At 34.7% G+C, this 23,186-nt stretch overlaps 2 protein-coding genes across 2 annotated transcripts in view; both read right to left on the bottom strand.

The window, feature by feature from the left end:
- The window catches only part of LOC142984314 (uncharacterized), a 75,741-nt gene extending 63,671 nt beyond the window's left edge, over window positions 1–12,070 (bottom strand). The window contains exon 1 of the mRNA XM_076131835.1: window positions 11,701–12,070. Coding sequence (XP_075987950.1) covers window positions 11,701–11,896 — 196 coding nt within the window. The 5' untranslated portion in view covers window positions 11,897–12,070. The remainder of the gene's footprint in view (window positions 1–11,700) is intronic.
- A 9,820-nt stretch (window positions 12,071–21,890) lies between these two features.
- LOC142984318 (uncharacterized) lies at window positions 21,891–23,182 on the bottom strand. Its single transcript, XM_076131839.1, has 4 exons — window positions 22,974–23,182; window positions 22,704–22,788; window positions 22,295–22,431; window positions 21,891–22,019 (listed from the first exon to the last, which is right to left on the bottom strand). Exons 1-4 carry the CDS (start codon window positions 23,055–23,057, stop codon window positions 21,975–21,977), a joined length of 351 nt encoding a protein of 116 aa, XP_075987954.1. The 5' UTR covers window positions 23,058–23,182; the 3' UTR covers window positions 21,891–21,974.
- Window positions 23,183–23,186: the final 4 nt, after the last annotated feature.

Raw genomic sequence — 23,186 nt, forward strand, 5'->3', positions numbered from 1 at the left:
TTATAATTTATTATTTTAAATCCAAAAGTTTATTTTGTTCAAAAGTCATCTGCTTCTAATCTGACTTCAAGGAAGGAAGATGTTACAGATCGACTGTATTTTTTTATTTAATATAAAAAAAAGAACAATATTTTAAATCAATTGATAGAGATATTTGAAGGATTAGGTTCATAATTTGTTAAGTTTTGTGTACATTTCTAATGCGGGTGAAACCGGGTCGCTTTGTAATAACTATAACAGATATAATAATAATTTATCTATAATATGTTTCGCACGGTGTTATACTCGTGACTTTATCCTTAACAATGATAAAACCAAGCAGGAAATAATTACTTACGGAAAAAACGTCATACAATTTATTTTTCCCTCCTCTAACGGTAAAGCCAAAAAAATATATATGTTACTGTAAAAGCCCGAACGGTGGTAAATCCTAAGATTTTCCGGTATAACCTAAGATTTACCAACTCGCAATGGTAAAAGTCCGAACAATTCTTTTATTTCGAACTTTTACCTATATTCACTTGATGATATCGAGATGTCGCCGGAGCCCCGCTTCGCGGGGCTCCTCCTTCTGGGTGGTTAAAAAAAAATAACCACGAAGGCTAAGGTGGGAGCTTCGCTTCGCTCGCTCCCACCTTAGCCTTCTAACCTAACCTACCCATGTCGCTATGCCCAAAACTCCTTCTTTATAACAATGTCACAGTATATAATTATACCGTGAAATAGTTATAAACATAGTTATGAGGGAGGATTTTTTTATATATCGTAATATAGTTTTTAAACTCTGGCTTGTTCGGACTTTTACCATTGAGGGTTGGTAAATCTTAGGTTTTACCGGAAAATCTTAGGATTTACCACAGTTCGGGCTTTTACAGTAACATATACATACATAAAATCACGCCTTTTTCCCATAGCGGTATGCAGACACCAGAGAACACCACTTGTAACGATCCTTACAAACTTCCTTTGCTCTTATCATAAAGGACTATCCATTTACCAGCTTAGCCTTTCTTCCAAGCTATGTTGGAGTCGGCTTCCAGTCTCACCGGATGCAGCTGAATACCAGTGTTTTACATGGAGCGACTGCCTATCTGGCCTCCATAACCCAGTTACCTGGGTTATAACACGATACCCTTCGGTAAGACTGGTTGTCAGACTTTCAAGCTTCTGACTACTATTAACGACTGTCAAAGATTTTCGAAAATGACAGCCGGGACCCACCGTTCAGACTTGTTGCTCCATTTCTAACATTCGTAGTAAAATCAGTTTGTTTCATATATCATGTAATACTTTGACGTAGGTAAGACAACAGTGACGTCATCATGCACCAGTCTCATTAGCTTGCATTCACTTTTTACTAGTTTCTTGAGCTAATATCTAGTTACACTAATATAGACTAATCCATAGAAAACTATCAGTTAAGTATGTCTTTTCGAAACGTTCACGAACTACAATGATTATGTTAGCCCCATGTAATAGGGGTCAAGATTAGTCGTATACCGGGCAGGTTACTAAACTCCGGGGTACTATTAAAATTTTTCTCATACTAATTAAGATTATTAACACTGCCTGACCCAGGTATCGAACCCGAGACGTACTCCGGGCTACGAAAGAAAAAATCTTATATTTTTAATAAGACTAATAACACTTTGCTTTGATAAGGAGACGCAACAGTTTATATATTTTGACGTAATAAGATGGCTATAGGTTGCATTCCATTATGAATGACCAGCGTAATTTTCATAGGACAGAATGTAAAGCAGGTGTGTTTATGTATGTATGTACAAAGTTTTTGGCGCGTTTTATTGAGTGGTGATTAAATAGAATTCGCGACGCATGCAGCCGCGGCGCGCGCATCGCTTTGTGTTTGTCGCTTGCATAGGGCAACGCCTGATTCCACCCTTAGTTAGCTATGCGTAGCACCCGCCCTTTTCAGGTGGTAATCTAGCCTAAAGTCAAAATTTTCAAGTTTCCTGTCTGAACTTATTAAACTAGGGTTTTTTTACCGTCAAGGTTCTTACAATAATTCATAATCAGTCTAGCCTCTTCCAACTATGTTGGAGTCGGCTTTCAGTCTCATCAGATGCAGCTCTGTATCTTATATGGAGCGATTACCTATCGGATCTCCACAACACACTTACATGCTCCAACCATTGCGACTTACAAAAAATAATATTTTTTCTGTTAATGGCGGGAATATTAATTTTGAAGTTTACTATGGTTCGTAAAAACGATATTTAGTCAAATATTAAAGATGTTTTTCATGACTTTTATCTATTCTATTTGATACAGAGTAAGAAATATTGGATAATCATGCTTTAAGTTGCGATACGTGGTTCTACCAACATTTTACAACTGATAGAATTGTTTTAAGAAATTTTAACGAAAATTCGTTTTCATTGATTAAATAATTAAGGCCTCAAGATCGTCATTAAACTGAACAAAAAAAAAATATTTTGACATAATATGACATTACTAGTGATGTAACAATACAGTAACGTATTAGTATTCGTACTCGCTAGTTTTAACACTACGGATCGTACGTGGTTCCATATTCCGTCAATGCACATGGGAAATATGTTGTTATGGTAACATACACTTACATTGTGTTGTGCAGTTGTGGACAGGTATACTACTAATAATACTAGGTACTGAGTTTTATTGATCTTATTAAATACGCAGATCCTACTAATATTGTAAATACGAAAGTTTGTGAGTATGTTTGTATGTATGGATGTTTGTTACTCTTTCGCGCAAATACTACCGAATCGATTACGATGAAGTTTGGTATGTAGGTAGCTGTAGACCCAGAATAACACGTAGGCTACTTTTATCCCGGAGTTCCCGAGTGATCGGGATTTCCACGCGGACGAAGTCGCAGGCGGTCTCTACTATAGAGGTATAATATAAAAAGGCTTTGTCAAGCAAAAATATAAAGATTAAACATATTTAGATAGAATTTAGCAAAAGTGGCACAGTTACTTTATAAACTAAATTAACGCTTAGGATTCTTTAGTTTAGGTAGAAAAAACTCGTCTAGTTAAATTAGTTTAGTTCAGTTTAATTTTTGAGTAAGTTACATACTTGATCCTAATTTAACATGTAAGAAAATAGATACCATTTAGCCTCACTCTTTTTAAATCCTAGAAAATATATGGTAATTCAAATAACTTGTAGTGAGAATAATGTTAGCGTATAGTTTAGACTAGCTAAATTGTTAGTTTGATGATATCTTTGAATTGAATAAAATAACTTGTTCATATAGAGGTCATTTGGTTTGCATTAAATAATCTTTAAGTTTTTTTCCGGTAGCGGTTATTTGAATTAGAATATACATACGTAAAAAAATTGGGTGCGATAAATAATATTATATTATTATTGGTTTGGACATTATTATTTTTGTGAAATGCAATTACAATTGGTAAACATCATGAAAAATATTGTTTCTTTTTTATAATATTTTCTTTGTAACTTATACTTTATAAAAAAAACGCACATCACCGATTTTCAAGAACAAATATTTTAGATTTTTTTTGTATTTTATAATTAAAGCATATTTTTTTAATTTCTACTAATGCGCTAATTATAATCGATGCTACCAACATTTGATTGATAAATTAATTCATTAGCAGTGCTATTTCGCAATGACATTAACGAACGTTAGAAAAACTGACCTTTAAACTAAAATAACAAGAGCCAGGTATAATGCGATTGTATAACTTGTTTATAAAGTAACTAGATATCACTGCTTACGGAACGAATACTTTTCAAACTGATTATGTCAGAAAATGCAAAATAAAATATATTTTATAAAACGGCTCTTTGAAGTTCTGTACGTTCATCTACACTAATATTATAAAGCTGAAGAGTTTGTTTGTTTGTTTGTTTGTTTGTTTGAACGCGCTAATCTCAGAAACTACTGGTCCGATTTGAAAAAATATTTCAGTGTTAGATAGCCCATTTATCGAGGAAGGCTATAGGCTAATAAGTGTGCAACGAGTAATAAATGGAACCCTATTACTTAGACTTTGTTGTCTGTCTGTCTGTCGGTCACCAGGCTGTATCTCATAAACTCTGACAGTTAGAAAGTTGAAATTCACACAGATTATGTTTTTCTGTTCCTATAACAACAAACATGAAAAAAATAGGACAATAATAACTATTTTAGGGTGCCTACAACTATCGTGATTTTTTAACGATTTATCTATACTAATATAATACTAACATAATAAAGCTGAAGAGTTTGTTTGTTTCTTTGTTTGTTTGAACGCGCTAATCTCAGGAACTACTGGTTCGATTTGAAAAATTATTTCAGTGTTAGATAGTGCATTCATCGAGGAAGGCTATAGGGTATATTTCATCACGCTACGACCAATAGGAGCGGAGAAGCAACGAAAAATGTTACAAAAACGGTGAAAATTTTGAGCCTCTCTTATGTGACGCAAGCGAAGTTGCGCGGGTCAGCTAGTCATAAATAATGATAAGGAACTATTAGTGCACGAGTTCAACTCCCACTTGGCATGTTTTTTTACATTTTGGTATCAATGTTAATTACTTAACATTACTATTTAGTTTTATGGCATTCCGAATTTGTCAAAGTAAAAACAAAACTTAGTGTGTATTAGAAATAATTATCACATGCTCCAACGGTGAAGGAAAACATCGTGAGGAAACCTTGCATGCCTAAAATTTGTTTATTATACTTATTGAGGGCATGCAAAGTCCCCAACCCGCATTTGGCTAGCGTGGTGGACTCAAGGCCTAACCCCTCCCTGATTAGGGGAGGAGACCCTTGCCCAGCAGTGGGACAGTAATGGGTTAAATTTATTTATATAAATACAAAACAAATAATTTTAAAATTCATACTGCGTATAATTTCACCTCACGTGAGTCTACGTCACTCGTTTCTTTTTAATTGATTATTTAAGCTGAAATATCAAATAACACAGCCAAATAAATCCTTTCATTTTACTTCTTAAATATAAAATTCTTGTGTCACAATGTTCGTTCCCGTACTCCTGCGAAACGGCTTGACCGATTCTCATGAAAATTTGTGAGCATATTAAGTAGGTCTGAGTATTCGCCAATATTTATTTTTCATACCCCCTAAGTGATAAGGGTTGCCCGACATTTTTTTTTTTTTTCAATTTTAATGGCTAACTTTAACTAACTGACAAACGTAGTTTACGTTTGCCGGGTCAGCTAGCTCTGATATAAATATCTTCACCATGTTTTTATGTTCAGACTCATGAGTGCAATATTTTCCTTAAACACTTCTGAATAAATTTCTTAAAGGAATTTCCACAAAGTCATACGCAAGCATTAAGTATAACGAACAATTTTGAGCCGCATTTCTTTTCCGCTTTCCGCTGTGTAGAGCAATTCTCTTCAATCGGTATAATGAAATATTAAGGATTTGACATTTAAAATGTACTTCGAAAATAGTTCCTTTGACGTCCCCTAGAGGCGCTGATCAGAGGGCCTACCATGGTTCGTGAAAACGAAATCTTCAAATATTTAAGGTATTAGTTTATAACCATTCTCTATTTCATTTTAACACGGAGAAGACAGTAGCGGATAAATTTGCATTATACTCTAGTACTATATTTCGACCGACATTTTTATAACGGATAGAATTGTGATAGGAAACAAACGAAATTTCAACGAATTGTCGTTTTCGTTGACTAAAGTAAGTAAGGCCTCAGATCTTTATACAAAATTTCTCGATAGCTAGCCGATTGTCGATAGTCGATAGTATTAGAGAATCGTGGTACAAATCGCCAAATAAGTACAATGAAAGAACCTTGATTGTGCTTACATAACTAGTTTACTAATCGTTGTTAATTATGAACCGGTGACTTTTAACTAGACAAGTTATAAAAACAGACTAATGTTCAATATTTAGTTTTATTACAAATACGTCTATGACAGATGGAGTGCGGCCATTTTTATTAAATGTCAACGTGAATAATCTCGAATACGTACTTATTTTTTATTAAATAAACTAAATCGAATTATTATTTACAATACAACGGAAGTCTTAATTGTATAAGTAATTTACAAACCAAAACAAAAAAGTTGATTAAACAAATAAAATATTATTTCATAATGATTTGAACTCCTTTTAAAACGCGACGACCGAGAGTTAGCCGTCAGTCGATAAGCGAAGTTGATTTCAAACGACATTCACGCGCCATATTTCCATTTCGCTGTACATTGACGGGTTCACCCACATTTGTGTCTAATGAACGTCTTGTTCGTAGCGCAATGGACATTATCAAAGCTAGTCTAGTTGAGTGTGTTACTGGTTTATGAATAAGCGGGTGCGGGCCGGCCCCTTGCGTCGATTGAGTCACGAACACCGCACTGTTTCCTACCACTGCATTATTTTACGATAATTCGAACGTACCGTTTTCATTGTAAACGATATACATTGCTTTGTTACTTCTATATTCTTGTTTAGTTACAGGTTTAATGAAGTAATGTAGTGTGAGTGTTATAAATATTTACGTTTAAATAAAAGGTGTTTATTAGAACGGCGGGTTTTGAGTTGACACGTCTCCGTCGAGACAGTTTTTTTTCCTAGCCTGATAATTACAATACCTTTGCGTTTATGAGTAAATTAGAGGTCGCCTGCGTCTTCGTTTGCGTGGAAACCGTTCCCGTGTAAATCCCGATCCCTCGGGAACTCAGGGATAAAATGTAGCCTATGAGTTATTCTGGGTCTTCAGATACCTATATACCAAATTTCATCGTAATCGGTTTGGTAGTACTTGCGTGAAAGAGTGACAAACATCCATACATACATACATTTTCACAAACTTTAGCATTTATAATATCAGCGGGATTGATATATCACGCGGGAAATTTTAAAAATCGAATGTTTAGCATAGACAATGCGGATTTGTGTCGCACGTTTTTAAAAACAAAAGATTTAAATCTGCCTATTCATTAGGGTGCTATTTGTTCGTTGTTTCTTTCTGGTTGTGAATTAAGTGCGGCCATTCAATATTGAGACGCAACGTATGAGCAATTGAGAATATTGAGATGGACACTCGAGACGTTAATGTTTTGAATTCGCAAATTGCGTAACATTGAGAACTTATTACTTATTGAGGTTATAAAGGCCATACGATTTAAAGAATAATGAAAATATGGTACATATTTTAATGAAACCAGTTTAAATAAATGTATAGAAAATCACGTAGGTTAATGACCGTATATTATATTCAACATTTTTTTCTCTCTCTTCTGAAGGAGAGAAGAGTGAGACAGAAGAGTTTTTTTTTACCCGTTACCGTCCCACTGGGCAAGGGTCTCCTCTCTGACGAGGGAGGGTTTAGGCCTGAGTCCACCACGCTGGCCAAGTGCGGGTTGGGGACTTTGCATGCCGTCAGGAAATGTATTAAACAAATTCTAGGCAGGTAAGGTTCACGATGTTTTCCTTCACCGTTAGAGTAAGTAATACTCATTCTTATCAATTTATTAACATTTTATTAAACTCAACAAATTAATTTAAATGAAACATTATAACAATGTGTTAAACTAATTCCAATTTATCTAATTTGCATAGAAATGATACATCAAATGCGGTTTGCAGACAAATGTTATTCCGTCGTTGCTTTTTAAGTGGAAAGGATAAAAACGCAGTAAAAATTCGGATTGGAAAGGACGAAGACATTGATGGTAATAGTACTAAACCAACTGAAGTTGGAACGTGAATAGACAGTTTTAAATTTCAACAAGATATTTTTTTATTTCGATTTTAACTAATAATATATACTTTTCTTATTTAAAAAAGTCCGTTTGAAATGGTTCTAAATAACTTATCAAAAAGCTAATTTGATAGATTTGTTAATCTGTTATTTTAGAAAATCAACTGAAATTGGAACATGAACAGATCGTTTTAAAAATACCAAATTATGATGCAAGTTTTTTTTGAAATATTACGATATAAATTAAAAATAATTACCGAATTATTTGAATAGTCTGTTTCAAATCGTTCTAGTACGTTCTATAGAATTGTACGAGCCGGTTTTACGGTTTATATTTAAGTTTCAGATAACCTATCTTCCAAATACAGTAACAGCAAACGTAAGAAAACTGTCAAAGTTTCACCTGATAAGTTATCTGCCTATATTTAGAACTTAAAAAACCGGTCCTTTAACTCCTTCTTTTGGTTAATTTTAGAAATAAAATACATCTATTTTGGTCTATATTTTAAATCACTATCTTTAAAGTACAGATAACTATTGATAAATATCCAAATATAACAAAAACAAATTCTTCCGCCATGACACGATTGCGTATTTTCACATATTATTATACTATACAATTTTCCTTTTAGAGATGTGAACTGCGTCGCATGAATTATGACGCATAGGGCACCTCTACAGCTCAGGCTTGAACTTATTAAGAATAATGTTTGTATTATAAAATAACACGCAAGAATTGAGACGTCCATAGGCAGTTGCACCTACGGTCAGTAAAGCAGCAAATGCTAGGCTGATGATGAAATATGAAATGTAGTTTTTGAAGAAAACTAATACTATTTTTTTAACTAATTACTGTCCCGCTGTTGAGCGAGTCTTCCCGAATTGGTGAGGGCATAGGCCTCTAGTGCGCCGACTTTGCATGCTCTCAAGAAATGTGTGAAACAATTATAAATCATAAAAAAGTATATTGAAAGTTATATTTAAAAATTATCATTTATTTCAAAACGGTAGGAAAATCCATGACGTCGTCGTATCATCGTAACTTTAGTTAATAATTTTCCCATTTTACTAAAATTACGACAAAATAATATTTTTCCTTCCGCCGAAAGCAACGGTGTTCTCGTTAAAAGGATAAAATAGGAGAAGGAATAAATTTTTGTCTTTGCTTCTTTTACATATGGCGGGAACATACTGAAACAATGCTGCAATGCGTAATGTGGGGTATTTTTGAAAATAAATTGAAAACTATCTATGTAGAGTATTGTAGAGCCAGCCCGTGACCACGGTCGATGCAATTTGTTCGAAACGTCCGGTAAAAAAGGTATCATAACCTTTGATTTTCAATCACGTTTTAGGCCAGTTGCATTATAATATTAATTGTACATATATCTGTAAGTACGAATTTATGAAATTAATAGATCTTTTGCTATGTGTAAGACTTAATACTACATAATTATTAAATACTAAAACTTTATCAGCGAAAGAAATTCAGTTTGTGTCCATTAATTTTCCCAATATATCTACAATTTTCTGTAGTAAAACAGAATGAAAACAAAATTAACTGTTTGAGTGTAATTAATGTAATAAGACTAATCTCACAATAATAAATTTACACCAGAAATGACTTTTCACCCGCAGAGCGACAACCTGTCAAAAACGCGCGGGAAATCTTATAACGCTATTAGTTTTTTTCTTAATATTTCTTAGTTTAAAAACAAGTATTTAATGCTCAATTAACGGTACGGTCGTCCAGCCAGTAACAGCTCAATGGCGAAGCAAAAATAGACATTTTTCTTTACAATTCGACCTTGAGTTAGTTAATTCTAAACGATTTTCTTTAATTGTTTAAAACTATGTTGTCAACATTCTTTGGTATAAGATATTCAGTGCGTAAATACACAAAATGTTTTGTGTCCAATAATTTAGAATACACATCCAAAAATAATCTTTATTAGTGTAATGGCGTATTTCTCGGATATTTTTATGTAAATTTCAACAATTTTCCGTCGTATTTTTCCGCAACGCGGGAAATCTCAAGTAGTCTAGTCTCTTTGTGAACATTTTAAACATTTCCGCAATTTCTAAGAATTATGAGATCTAGTTTAAATTCTGAAATCTTACTCGAAAAACATTGACTTAACTTACTTTAACATGATCGTTTTAAAATATATTTAAATTAACACTTTAGGAACATTGTAAAAAAAAAACTAATAAACTAAGTATGTATTTTAACATTAAACGTAACATTTTTTTAGCACCATAAACTACTACTATTACCTATATTATATCTGTGATCAAAAACAATGCGATAAAATCCATGATCAAAAATAATGACGTCACTTTTGACAACCAAAACAAACCTTCCATTCTCCCTCAAATATCTATTCCAACAGTAATTATAATTTCTAAAAACAATATAAACAATATAATAAAAGTGTATATAAAACAATAATAAGTGTTATTCAAGTAAAACATCGAGACGGGCGTCGTCGGTCGCATCGCTTTGCACGTGATGCAAAATTATCCGCATTTATTGATGACGCAACATTACTGAAAATCAACGAAACTTGTGGACTTTGATTATATCACATCAATCTGTTAGTTTGTTTCGTGTTCATCTATGAAACTGCTGAACCTATTACAAAATAATTTACATAACTTTTACTTTTTAAATTATGTTGTTTTAGGGACTTTTCTGCTTTTAAACAACATTCATACAAACATAAATACATACAACAAAGGCGTGAATTTATGTACATTACATACATGCACATAATCACCCCTTCTTCCTATAGGGACAAAAAAACATAAAAACGTATTTTTTACGTTTGTTTTAAACAATATCAGCATAAAATTTCAAAACATCCCATTTATTTATAGAAAATATATTTAGATATGGAAAAATTAGTCCCCTGTACCGTCAGGTTAATTTTTCTACAGAAAGATAGTCATGGGAAATCTTACTACGTGATCTAAGTCGCGTATTAAAAGCGGTTTTTTCTACTCTTAGATTGACGTGTTCAAACCGTAGACCGGCTATTGGGCAAGGTTGAGGCCAAAATCTATTACGATATGATTAAGTATTAGACTTTATTCACCTTCAAGTTTTCTTTACTCAGTAAAAACTTGTAAAACATTCGGTTCTAGGTTAATTTTTATGACTTCAAGGCCCATTACATAATTTTGATAAAACAGTGATTAAAATTTGTCTTTTTTTTTGTATAGAGCAACTTTATACGTAGGTGTTATTCATCTAGTTTTAATATAAATACTTGAGAGTTCCGGGTAAAGGCGGCACTAAGCTCCTCCCTGCATCCCCACCCGGAGGAAAATTTTCAACGTCGCAGCAAAATATTCAGCTACACTTCATAATTACTTCATGTTTTTATAAAAACGTCGGCCACGGTTTTTACCGCACCGCCACGTATTAAATATTATTTTTTATTGATAAGTACTCCGATCCTACTTAACCCTTTGTATGCATACGTGGATAAGTATTAAAAATACGTTTGACCGCATGACGCGCGATATTGTAAAATAATTTTATCGCCGGGTGTGTAAACGTATTATCTAAATGACGCATTGAACGTTTCTAAGTACATAAAACCTGACAAATATTTTTGTTACTCTAATATTTTCGAATGAAATCGCAAACATTATGATGTAACGCAATTTATTTATTTTGCGAAGACGAGTCATCATACGGAAAACCTGTGGAGAAAAAAACAATCCGCATCAAAATGGCGTTCGCGAAATCCATATTTAAAATATATAAATGTCAGATACACCACGTGCCATATAAATTGGAACGTTATTTCGAACTAGGTACATTTCGAAAGCATCCGAACGTTCGAACAAAGAGCACGCAACTTGAACGCGACAATTACAAGGCGACCGGTTTCCGTGAGCGCGACTGACGTCCGCGCGTCGACCGCGAGCCGACATCCGCGAATCGCTCGGTTTATAAAAACGTCACTCAACATACCGGCCGCAAACTTCTCCGGCGGCCCGAGCGCAACCCAGCCGGGCACGACACACTCGCAAACTTCCTCCCAGCATCGCGCCTTCTCCGCTCGGTCACCGTAGTTAGGATCGTTCGTATCAAACAAACAAGGTCTCTTCTTCACCTCGGTGATAATGGAACTACTCTTAATACCGTCCCCGTCTTTGGTCCTGACCATGTCTAAAATTATAAAAAACGTAGCAGCGCGCCGCGACGTATGTTTGTTGGTATCGCGTGCGTGTAGTGAGTGCGGGCGCGAAGTGAACGTGAGCGGTGTGCGCGTCTCAGTGCCCGCGTGAAACTGGCGGGCTCGTGCGGACGGTGCGGCGCATCGGCCAACATGGCCGCCACACGCCGGCGAAACAAAATAGGTGTGAGCGTAGCGCTATGAGGCCGTTGCGATATCGCCTTCCTCGCGCTAATAAATAAATAACATGCATGCAACCTATCCATACTTTATTTATTGTACTCGAGCAAAAATATGTATAAATTCATGCTTAATTACAATGTTATTTTGCGGTTAAAAGTACGAGTAGGTACTAATAAATCCAGGTGATAAGTATCTATCTAAGTTGGCAAATATGCAGATATGATACAAAATGTCGGTTGTACAATTGAGTTAGACATAAGATTGTATGTCGCGTTACGTAAGTTACTTAGCCGCGGTGCGTATCTTTTGGTAGGTGGGTACATTCATCGCGTAGATTTTTTATCATATTTATTATTCGCTTCTGACGCGAGTTAAACTTAGTTTTTTTTGTGTGTATATTACCTATCCAAATTACGAATATAGTAGTGTTTGAAGTAGGCAGCATATATCGCATGATAACAATTTTATCAAGTCGTTCCATTTCGTTCGTACTGCGGCAATTGTTCACTGTTCAACTCTAGTATTCAGCCGTGCCGTATTACAATAATTTATAACTAGCTAGTGAAAACAACACTGTTTTGAGTCTAACTATTGTTATACTAGTTCTGACTTGGTGCAATTAAAACTTAACAAGTCTTGACGGACGATAATTAACCCTACTCTGTCAACTTAAACTGAATGTTAAATTATTTTGCTGCTGAATAAGTAAATTCAAATCAAGTTATATTTAATTTTGCGAGTTTCTTGAGATATTGACAGAACTTGTTTATTTAATTTTACTTCTGCGATTATGTAATACAATAATATTCGAAAACAAAAAACAACAACAAAAATACACTAAAAATACCTAGCTGGTTTATAAAGTTGGTACCGCCTAAAACGATGACCTCATAGGAATTGATCAGGCTTTTCCCAATCTGAGTCAAAAGGTATAGTCATTGCCCACATCCGGTCCATCTTACATCAATATTTTGGCACACAATTAAAAACCTGATATTTGATTCATATATGAAATCACGACTTTTTCCCGTTGGGATAGGCATTGACCAAAGAACACCACTTGCTACGATCCCTACAAACTTCTGCTTGTATCCAGAACACATCCATACATCTAATAATTCAAGCAATATTTATCAAAAAACAAATTCCTTTACGCAAAATTATTTTCAGTAAAAGACTGCCTTTTACTTAGCGTAAGAATATACCGCGGATACCACAAAGCATTTATTTATTTATTTACTTTATATACAAAAGTTGTATAAGCATTCCTCTACTCTTCTTAATTTTCACTGCATAGGCGCCCATAGCCAGTTGTGCTCACTGGTGAACGATTTGTGTGTTAAGCAAACCTTGGCGCGGTCATTCCATAGATGGGTGACCGCATAGTGCTATTAACTTAACTGGGCGTCGTGCTTCGGAGGGCACGTAAAAAGTCGGTCCCGGTTGTTGTCAATTAAGATAACAGTCGTTAAGCCACGTCAAAGGTGTAGAGGCTTGAACAACTTTGACTCTAGGTTGACCACTAACCATACGATAAGAAGAAGAAGACTGCATTTGGGGCTTCTATATTATACAATATTAATGGTTTTTTCCCAAAATTATAAGAGGGTGTTTATTTCCATAACACGTATAGGAGTATCACAAATTATGACGTCACAGTGTCAATAATCTCGCATCTTTAACCTTGAACCGCAAGTCGGTGTAACGAAAAAATAAACAAATATATATTATATATTATATTAGGCACTTGATAATATAAATAAAGGTCAGGTGCGTAGTACTCGTAACCGGCGGTCCTGTATGACAAGATGTATGGATGTGAATGAGGCAAAGGAAGTTTGTAAGGATTGTACCAAGTGGCGTTCTCTAGTGTCTGAATACCCCTTTGGGAAGAAAGCGTGATTTTATGTATGTAAGTAATATTCTTCTTATCGTATGGCTAGTGGTCAACCTATTGTCAAAGTTGTTCAAGCCGCCCGAAGACCTTTGACGTGGCTTAACGACTGTAATCTTCATTGACAACAACCGGGACCGACTTTTTCCGTGCCCTCCGAAGCACGGAGACGCCCAGTTCAAATACCACTATGCGGTCACCCATCTATGGAAAGACCGCGCCAAGGTTTGCTTAACCCGCAGATCGTTTACCGACCGGTGAGCACGACTGACTATGTATGTAATAAATACGATACACAGTATCAAGAGGCTCAAAAAGGGCAGTGAAAATTTGGAAGCGTGGAAGAAACCTTTGCAGTATCCGCAGTATACTTATAAGTGAGCTTAAGAATGACTTGCTAGAGTTCCGTGTTGCGTTTTTGTGCCATAAGTTTTCATTTAGTCACTTTTCGAAGTTATGTCTGTATTAAAAATAATTATCACTTGTTCCAACGGTGAAGGAAAACATCGTGATGCCATCTAAATTGCATGCCTGAGAGTTCTTTAGACCAGTTCTTGAAGTTAAGCAAAGTCCCCAACCCGCACTTGGCCAGCTTGGGCAATAGTGAGATATTAACGGGTTAAATTAATAAGATTTTATTTTGTTCTTGTGCCCATATTGTAAATCGTTTCATTTTGTATTTTGTAATTTTGATGTTTTTTTTTATTTTCTTTCGTTTTCCTTACTGATGCAGTAAACTTACAAAAAAATATATTTTATAAAATGCTTTTTATACGTGTTTATTAATATAATAAATCTTTTATTTTCTTAGAGATAGTGTATAAAAATATGAAAAATAGAGGTACCTTCTGAATATTAGTAGATTTTTTAAGTATAATAACAAAAAAACATTAAAGAAAAGCAAATTACTACAGAATACCTCCTTTTCGAAGTCGGTTAAAAAAGAAACGCCCAATTATTATATTTTGATAATTATTTATTTGAAAACAAGTCATTTAAATATTAGTATTTAAATTACTTGTTTTCAATTGTTATTTTTACAATTTTGACAGCAACTCTAAAACAAGATGGACGTCTTTTATGCGTCACATTACTATCAACCAATAGCCGATATGTTTAGTGGAATCAACTCTTGTTTATTACAATAGAGGGACATTATTAGTGATTAGTAATAATTAGTAATAACGACGTAAGCGACAGAACAACAATATGGTTTATTAGTTTATTGAGGACCTTTTGGAATTGGTCTACAAATATTTTTTTAAAGGTTTTGCTTTTGAAAATTGTTTGTGTAGTTAATTAATGATGTTTTGTTGTTAATAATAAGTTATAGTTATAGCAAAAAACCTATTTGCCTAGGTTCTTATAGGTGATAATAATAGTATTTTTAAAGGATTTACAAAAAAAACACTGCTGGGCTAGGGTCTTCTCCCGGAAAGAGGGAAGGATGAGGCCTTGACTCCACCACGCTGGTCAAGTGCGGGTCGGGAAAAGGATTTAAAGAGTTAAAATAAATAAGCAAGTATTTACAAAATTCCCAAAAAATTGAATTAATTTTATTCAACAAAATAAATTTATATTTAAAATATTTAAAATAAATGAATAAAAAGAGGTCTAAAAATACCTAGCCTAAACTTAACTACAATAATTATAACCTTAATTAAGTAGAAAATAACTAACAATAAACAACACGTTTTGACAATAAACAGCAAATTTTCTGCAACTATTTCCTTGCAGAATTACAGAAAACCGAAAACAGTTGCTCAATTCCATAATATTTCTCCTCGTTTCCTATGTAGTGTATGTACCGTCGCTGAACGTCATAATGTAATTTATTAAAGCCGGTGAATGCAAATCGGTACGAACGCTGCGCTACTTTTGCTTTACAGGTGCAAATATGACAGTATTTTACACATGAGAGCATAGTTCGAAGAGTTATGGAGGAAATAATCTGAATAGAAAACGAGTGAATTAATTTCTTATGTTAAACATAACAAAATAATTCAATTGTAAGGACGTCTGTATATATTTTTACATTTATATAGATAGAATAATTATCACATGCTCCAACGGTGAAGGAAAACATCGTGAGGAAACCTTGCATGCCTAAAAATTTGTTTAATACATTTATTGAGAGCATGCAAAGTCCCCAACCCGCACTTGGCCGCGTGGTGGACTTAAGGCCTAACCCCTCCCTCATTACGGGAGGAGACCCTTGCCCAGCAGTGGGACAGTAATGGGTTAAATTTATTTATTTATTTATTATTATATAGATAAAAAAAACATGTTTGATATATCTACGATATAAGTATATGAAAAAAATACTCTATCATATTTGATCGGATTAATAAAAAGTAAATAAAAAAATATCGACATTACTTTATGTAACACCAATGTAATGTGCATTATTAATTGTGATAAAATAACAATTAACATAAATTAACAAAAAATACATTTTTTTAAATGCCTACATCCTTACATAATACTCTATAACAATGCAATGCAAAATCGAAGCAGCATTAATTATTTACAATCGTATTTCTAAAATCTTCATGTAACAGTTTTTCGCAATTCCATAGCTAAGAATGTTTACTATCAAAATGACAGTAAGTCTCTTAGCGTTTTTTTTTGTATTAGTTTTGACGCTATTAAAAAGATAAACTACCGCTAAATGTACCTCAGAAACCGGGGGTTAGTCAGGCAATAGAAATATTTACACGTAGTTAGTTTCTCATGGTAAAACAATATAAAGTGACTCAGTTAGAATATCAAAGTGACGTAGTTGCGGCTAATGACGTCACGGTTTGTATGCTTAGAACTTTTAAACTACGCAACGGATTTTGATGTGGTTTTTATAGTTCCGTACCCAAAGGGTAAAAAAGGAACCTTATGACTAAGCCTACGCTGTCTGTCCTTCTGTCACTAGGCTGTATCTCATGAACCATAATAGCTAGGAAGCTGAAATTTTCACAATTTATGTATTTCTGTTGCCGATGTAACAGAAAAAAAATTAAAAAGCAAAATATAAAGGGGAGTCAAATTACAAACGGGGATTTTCGTATTTTTTTAAATACGGAACGCACTAAAATACCTGGCACTTTCGCACTTGGCCGTTTTTTTTAAATAGACTGGTACAGTGATTCAAAAGTAAGGTTTTTGTGTAAAAATAATACAAAATAACTTTTAAACCGCACAAAGGTAGAGCGGGCCGCTAGTTAGGAATAAAACTACTGCGGTATCGTAAAAAATAATAAACGTATTATTGTATTTATGCATTATGGTGAGTCGTTGACACGAAAGAAGAAGATCGTAAAAAAATACTACTAAACTTAATTTACTCAGCTCCCAACATCCATATTAATTGTAATTCAAACATGTCGTCATTCCCGTCTGTCAGTAGCGGGCACCACGCACCTGTCCCATCGAAGGATGTTGCCTATTAGATACCTGCGTTTCTAAGATACCGACTGTATTATAATAAATCCCTTTTATATTAAAAGGGTAGTTATGTACTTAAAAGGGTAGTTCTGTAACTCGATTCTCTACTACTATCGACTACCGACAACCGATCTGTCATCGAGAAATTTTGTATGATATTCTGATCAGCACCTCTGACGGGCGTCGTAGGAAACATTTTGCAGTACATTGTAAATGTCAAAATGTCGATAGCCAGCCGGTTGTCGGTAGGCGATAGTGGTACAGAATCGAGGTACTGTGCTTCTAGTGACAAAGTTAGTCCGATTTTGTCGAAAATGAGTTAAGTATACCAAATGTTCAGAAAAAATGCTCTATCGATTGGCGAAAACAGATTTTGTTTGTATTTAAAAATGAGAAAGTTATTTATGTAAGGGGTTAATTGTAATTCAAACATTTCGTCATATACGTTTGTCAGTAGCGGGCACCACGCACCTGTCCCTTCAAAGGATGTCGCCCATTAGATGTGTGCACCTTTCTAAGACTCCGAATAAAAAGGATTTATTCCAATACAGAACATATCCTTTTTTCATTTATAGAGTATTTGACTAGCATAATGAAAAACATTATGCCTCTGTGACTGCAAGCCACGACGTCCCGGGTTCGGCTTAGTACGTGTTTCGGCCGCTGAGTTTCGTCGGATCCGGTCGAAACGGGAATTTCATTATTATTAATATTTTTGAGTGGTGTTTCGGGCCAATACGTAAAACGACTTTACGTAAAAAATGAAGCTTATCATATTTTTCAAATTTTTCTGAAAATATAAACCCTATCTAAGAAATATAATTAGAAACACCTACTAAGCCCCGGGTTCGATTCCCGGGTCGGACAACGTGCTTTTGATGTTTATTAATTCTTATTGACAGAATAGTTACTATTGGCACAAAAAAACGAATAAGATTACAACGCGCAGAAATAGCCATAAGTTTATAAAGTTGTAACTGGCAAAATAAACAATAAAAAAAATTATGAATGTAAATAAACTTATTTTTTGTTTTTAGATATCTTTTTTTTATTATTGTAGAATATTTTTTGAAACTCGTCGTGTACAAAATACCTACGCGGGCCTACGCCAAGTGTAAACACTTAATTTATTTTTTAAGGTCTGAGTTCCAAATTGTAATCACAAAAAGTTTGCCTAGTCCCACTCGTTAAGCTAACTAATAAGTACATCATTTGAGGTTATGAAAAGCCGTGATTCTTCCAAAACTTTATAAAACAACCTCATTTATGATAACTGGATGCAATGGCGCTGATATTTTGACGGATGCCAAAGGGGCGAGTATTTGAATGCAGCGCTCGGCTCATTTGAATACGAATAAATAATAATTTCCCGCGCACTGCTTGAGTGCCGCGAATAATTCTATTATATGCGCGGGAAAATTGTGAATTTTTCATTCCCTTTTTCTAATGGGGAATTTTATGAATATTTTTTAGTGCAAGGCCTTTTGCGTCTGTGGTGGGAGGACTATTACTTCTTATGTACCTTGGTATAATAACTCATAATAAGTAATCACAGCGGCAAAGATCGATCTCAGAGGTTAAGCTGCGCTTAAGGAGGTTGTTCTGCGGATGGACGTCCATCTTATACATATTCAGTTCTTAAGTATGTCGGAAGGCACGTTAAGTTGTGAGCGACTGTCTATCAGACGTCCACAACACTGAACACAGTTACCTGTGTTATAACACGATACCCCTCAGTAAGACTGGTTGTCAGTCTTTCAAGCTTCTGACTACTGTTAACGATGTCAAAGTTCTTCGAAAATGACAGCCGGGACCCACAATTTAACGTGCCTTCCGAAAAACGGAGGAACCCGATGTGTGTAAGATGGCCACCCGTCCACAGAACAACTAGGGCAAGCGTAACTGGTAACCAGTTATATCGATATAGTCTCCGTATTCCCACTGCTGGGTAAAGATTTTTACTTCTAGATAGTTTGCCTGAATACTAGTCTTTTTGCCGAGGTTAATATATCGTCAGTCTCACGGCCGCACTACAATGTCAATTAAATGATAATACACTATCGCGGTAATAAATAAACAATCGTTATATGATATTATTTAATTTAATTATTCACTGCCTATCAGCTGACCGTGAAGGTTCGTATTTGATTCCCAGATTGTTAATAGGTACAAAGGAATAGCAAATAAGTATTCGAGTTTTGAAGTCTGAGTCGTTATTTTCCGCAAAAATATCGGATTTGTTTCTAAGATTACCTCGCGTTCTTTAAGATTTTATAGCAGTCTGACTTTCTTAAATAATAGACAACAATAAGGCGAGGTTTTTTGGCATGTACGATTTTTTTTTGCCGATTACTGTTTTATTTTCTTTCCTTGACCCTTAGAGCAAGTGATAATTATTTCTAATACACACATAACTTCGAAAAGTCATTGGTGTGTTGCCTCGGATTGGAACCTGCGACCACTTGCCGAGTTGCCAACTTAAACCACTCGGCTACCACTGTTTTTGCATGTACTATATAAACACACGATACAGATAATCACTATTCTGCTAACATACTTAGATTCACTGCGGCAAGTTAAGAGGTATCTACAAGTTCCCGTCCAGAAAGTTTGTCTTTAATATTTGATTTTTTAATCCCTAGCTTCCCATATGGATGCTGTTAAAATGATTTAGACTAGATACAGAAAAATAGATACCTAGTATGTACCAGAACCTACGTAAAGAAGCGATATTATTTTTTATTGGGGCAACTTCCTTTTTCGCGTATATTCGTGATCGATTTCTTGTGCAGGTAGATTTTCAGTTTTTTAAATAAGGATAATGAATCTTTTAATATAATATGTATTTCCTAACCCTAAATTACCCTACAAGCTTTCATAGTGTTTTAATAAACTACGTCCAATAAAACCCCTATATTCATTAAGGGTTGATCTCCCCATCTTCACCGGAAGAGTAGCAGACAGGATGCCGATCAAGAAATAAAATTTAAAATGTTATTAAAAAGACTGTATTACAGTACTGTAGGCTACTTTAGTTTCTGACCGAAGAAAAGGCAGTAATACAGACGATTTTTACATCGTAGAATAATTTGAGAAATAATTTTGGTATTTACATAACAACAGGCCTGTACTACCTGGGTTATGATATTACACAGTTTTTTAGATTTTTAGTAAATTACGTGGACCCAAATTTATGTTGAAGTTTAGGTATAACTTCGATTAATGGAATACTTTTTTACCACGGGAGATCATTTCACGCGGACGAAGTCGCGGGCGGAAACTAGTAATAAATATTTCATTTTCGTGCCCGACAAATCAGATATTTATTTATATTTAAATTTAGACTTACCAATTTAACTGTAGTCAATGGAGCCTGCCGTCTTGCTTGCTCGTTTGTCGGTGCGACGAAATGTGCTGTGTCAGTTGGCAACGCGTCGCAAACCTGGCACAATACAAAGCACTCAACTCCCGCACTAAGAATTTATCTTGTATCGTGAGGACTTTTACAAACATAGAAACAACGGACACAAAGCACAACTAGACCCGAAACAACTATTTGTGGATCGCACAAATAATTGTCCCTTGAGGGAAACGAACCCCCGATTTCCCGACGCAATGGTGGCGGCGTAGTGACCTTAAACACTGCGCCACGGAGGCAGTCTTGTTTTTAACGGAGACGATGTATCAATGTTTCCATCCCTTAAATGCAAACTCAAGCTCTAGATCCCAACTGAATCCAACAAAAGCAAACATTTTTAAATTGATTAACAGACATGACCTTTTTAAACATTAAAATAAAAATTTCTCACCTTTTATCATTTGGCACATTGCAGCTGATTCCCTTTATGTACAGACTTGACGTGCGTCTTCAACGTCGCCTTGCGCAAGAACGACTTGTAGCAGATAGAACACGTGTGCGGTTTGATGCCCAAGTGGGTACGTAGATGGGACTTAAGACTGTCAACAAAGAAAACATATATGTAAGACTAGTAGTTCCTGAGATTAGCGCGTTCAAACAAACAAACAAACTCTTCAGCTTTATAATATTAGTAGAGATGAAGATTACTGAAAATGTAGTAATGAAACACTGTACATGATGGCCAGCAATGGCCCATAACCCACACTTGGCCAGTGTGGTGGACTCTAGGCCTAAACCCTCCCTCATTTTGTAAGGAGGCCTTGGGCCCGCCATGATACAGTACTGGTTTTTTATTTAAATTACTATGTATATGTATGTATTATAAGACTGCAACCCACACTCGTCTAGTGTGGTGGACTCAAGGCCTAAACCCACCCTCAATCCCGAAAGAGACCCTTGCCCAGTGGGACTGTAACAATTTTTTTTACAATTATAATGTAGGTATGTATAACAAAACTAATACAAACCTGTTTCTCCCGCAAGTGACATCACACACATGACATTTAACCATCTCTCCGCTATGTACAGCTGAATGTCTCTTCAACAAGTACGGACTACTGAATGTAGACCCACATGTATCACACATGTGAGTCTTCATTGCACAGTGCACTTTACGTATATGAGCTTTTAGCAGTTTAATTGTGGAGAACTTGCGATTGCAGTTTGTCTAAAACAAAAAACTTAATTTCTTTTATTTTACTCATCAAATTGTGCCTATATGAAAATTAAATGCTTCAACATTTATTTTAAATTTTACATGTAAAGGGATGTGGGGCTATTGCCATATGCTCAACACTTTATCAAATAGTGTGTGATAATAAATAATTGCATTTAAAAAATTGAAAAAAAAATTTGCACTCAAATGTGACATGAAATGTTTGCTATGAAGAAAAACATTTTTAAAACTTTAATAAGTTATTGCTGTGATTATAGCTGTGACAATATAACAAATTACCTGTGGACAACTCAAGTCAGATGTATCTTCCATATTAATATGATATTTCTTATACTTCATGCCGGACCTCTTTTGTACCACCACATTATCTATGGTAACTATCTCATCCTGTACATTATCTAAATTATCTGCTTTACCTAAAAAAAAAAAAAAATATTTGAAGTATTTCACAGCTTATAGATAAGTGTCAGATAATCTATCTGATAGATAAAGTAACAGCCAACTTGTGAAAAAAGCTGTCTAATAATCATCTCATAAGTCATCTGATACTCTTTCTTCTAAAATACTTAATACAGGGAAAGTTTAAGCAATCAGCATTCTGCATAGTATTTCTGTCTATGTTTTAAAAAAATGTATTTTGACATTTATGACAGATTTTTAGAATAGGATGTGCTTTCTTATATTTTACCTTTTATGTCCAAGGGTTCGCAGAAAACTACAGTGTTGATTCTTTGGCATTTTGGTTCAACATCATTGCCTATTCCTTGCAAAGGCTAAAAAACAAGTCACTTTTAAAAACGAAACAGTTAGTATTATGGATCCACATTTAAAAGAAATCATAATTTGTAAGTAAGGTACTGAAGTTTCGGTACAGTCAAAAATTCATAACGATACACAAAATATGTAGTTAAAGTCCTAATGTATTCAAATAAATAATAAATGCGATCAATTCACTAACATCACTGGTTTCTGCGCAAGTTGCATTATTCCATTCAAAGTTTTTCTGACACGATACATTAACGAAGTGAACACTCAAACTCATATTTTTCTTTGTATTTTATTTAGCAAGCGTCGCTAACAAGGTTTGGTTAATAAGACGATTAAAATTAAATATTCGAACCAAACACCTTGCCAAACTACGAATTCCGATTTCCGATATTCCGATGACCCA

Source organism: Anticarsia gemmatalis, chromosome 26, assembly GCF_050436995.1.
Source record: "Anticarsia gemmatalis isolate Benzon Research Colony breed Stoneville strain chromosome 26, ilAntGemm2 primary, whole genome shotgun sequence".
Classification (NCBI taxonomy): Eukaryota; Metazoa; Arthropoda; class Insecta; order Lepidoptera; family Erebidae; genus Anticarsia; species Anticarsia gemmatalis.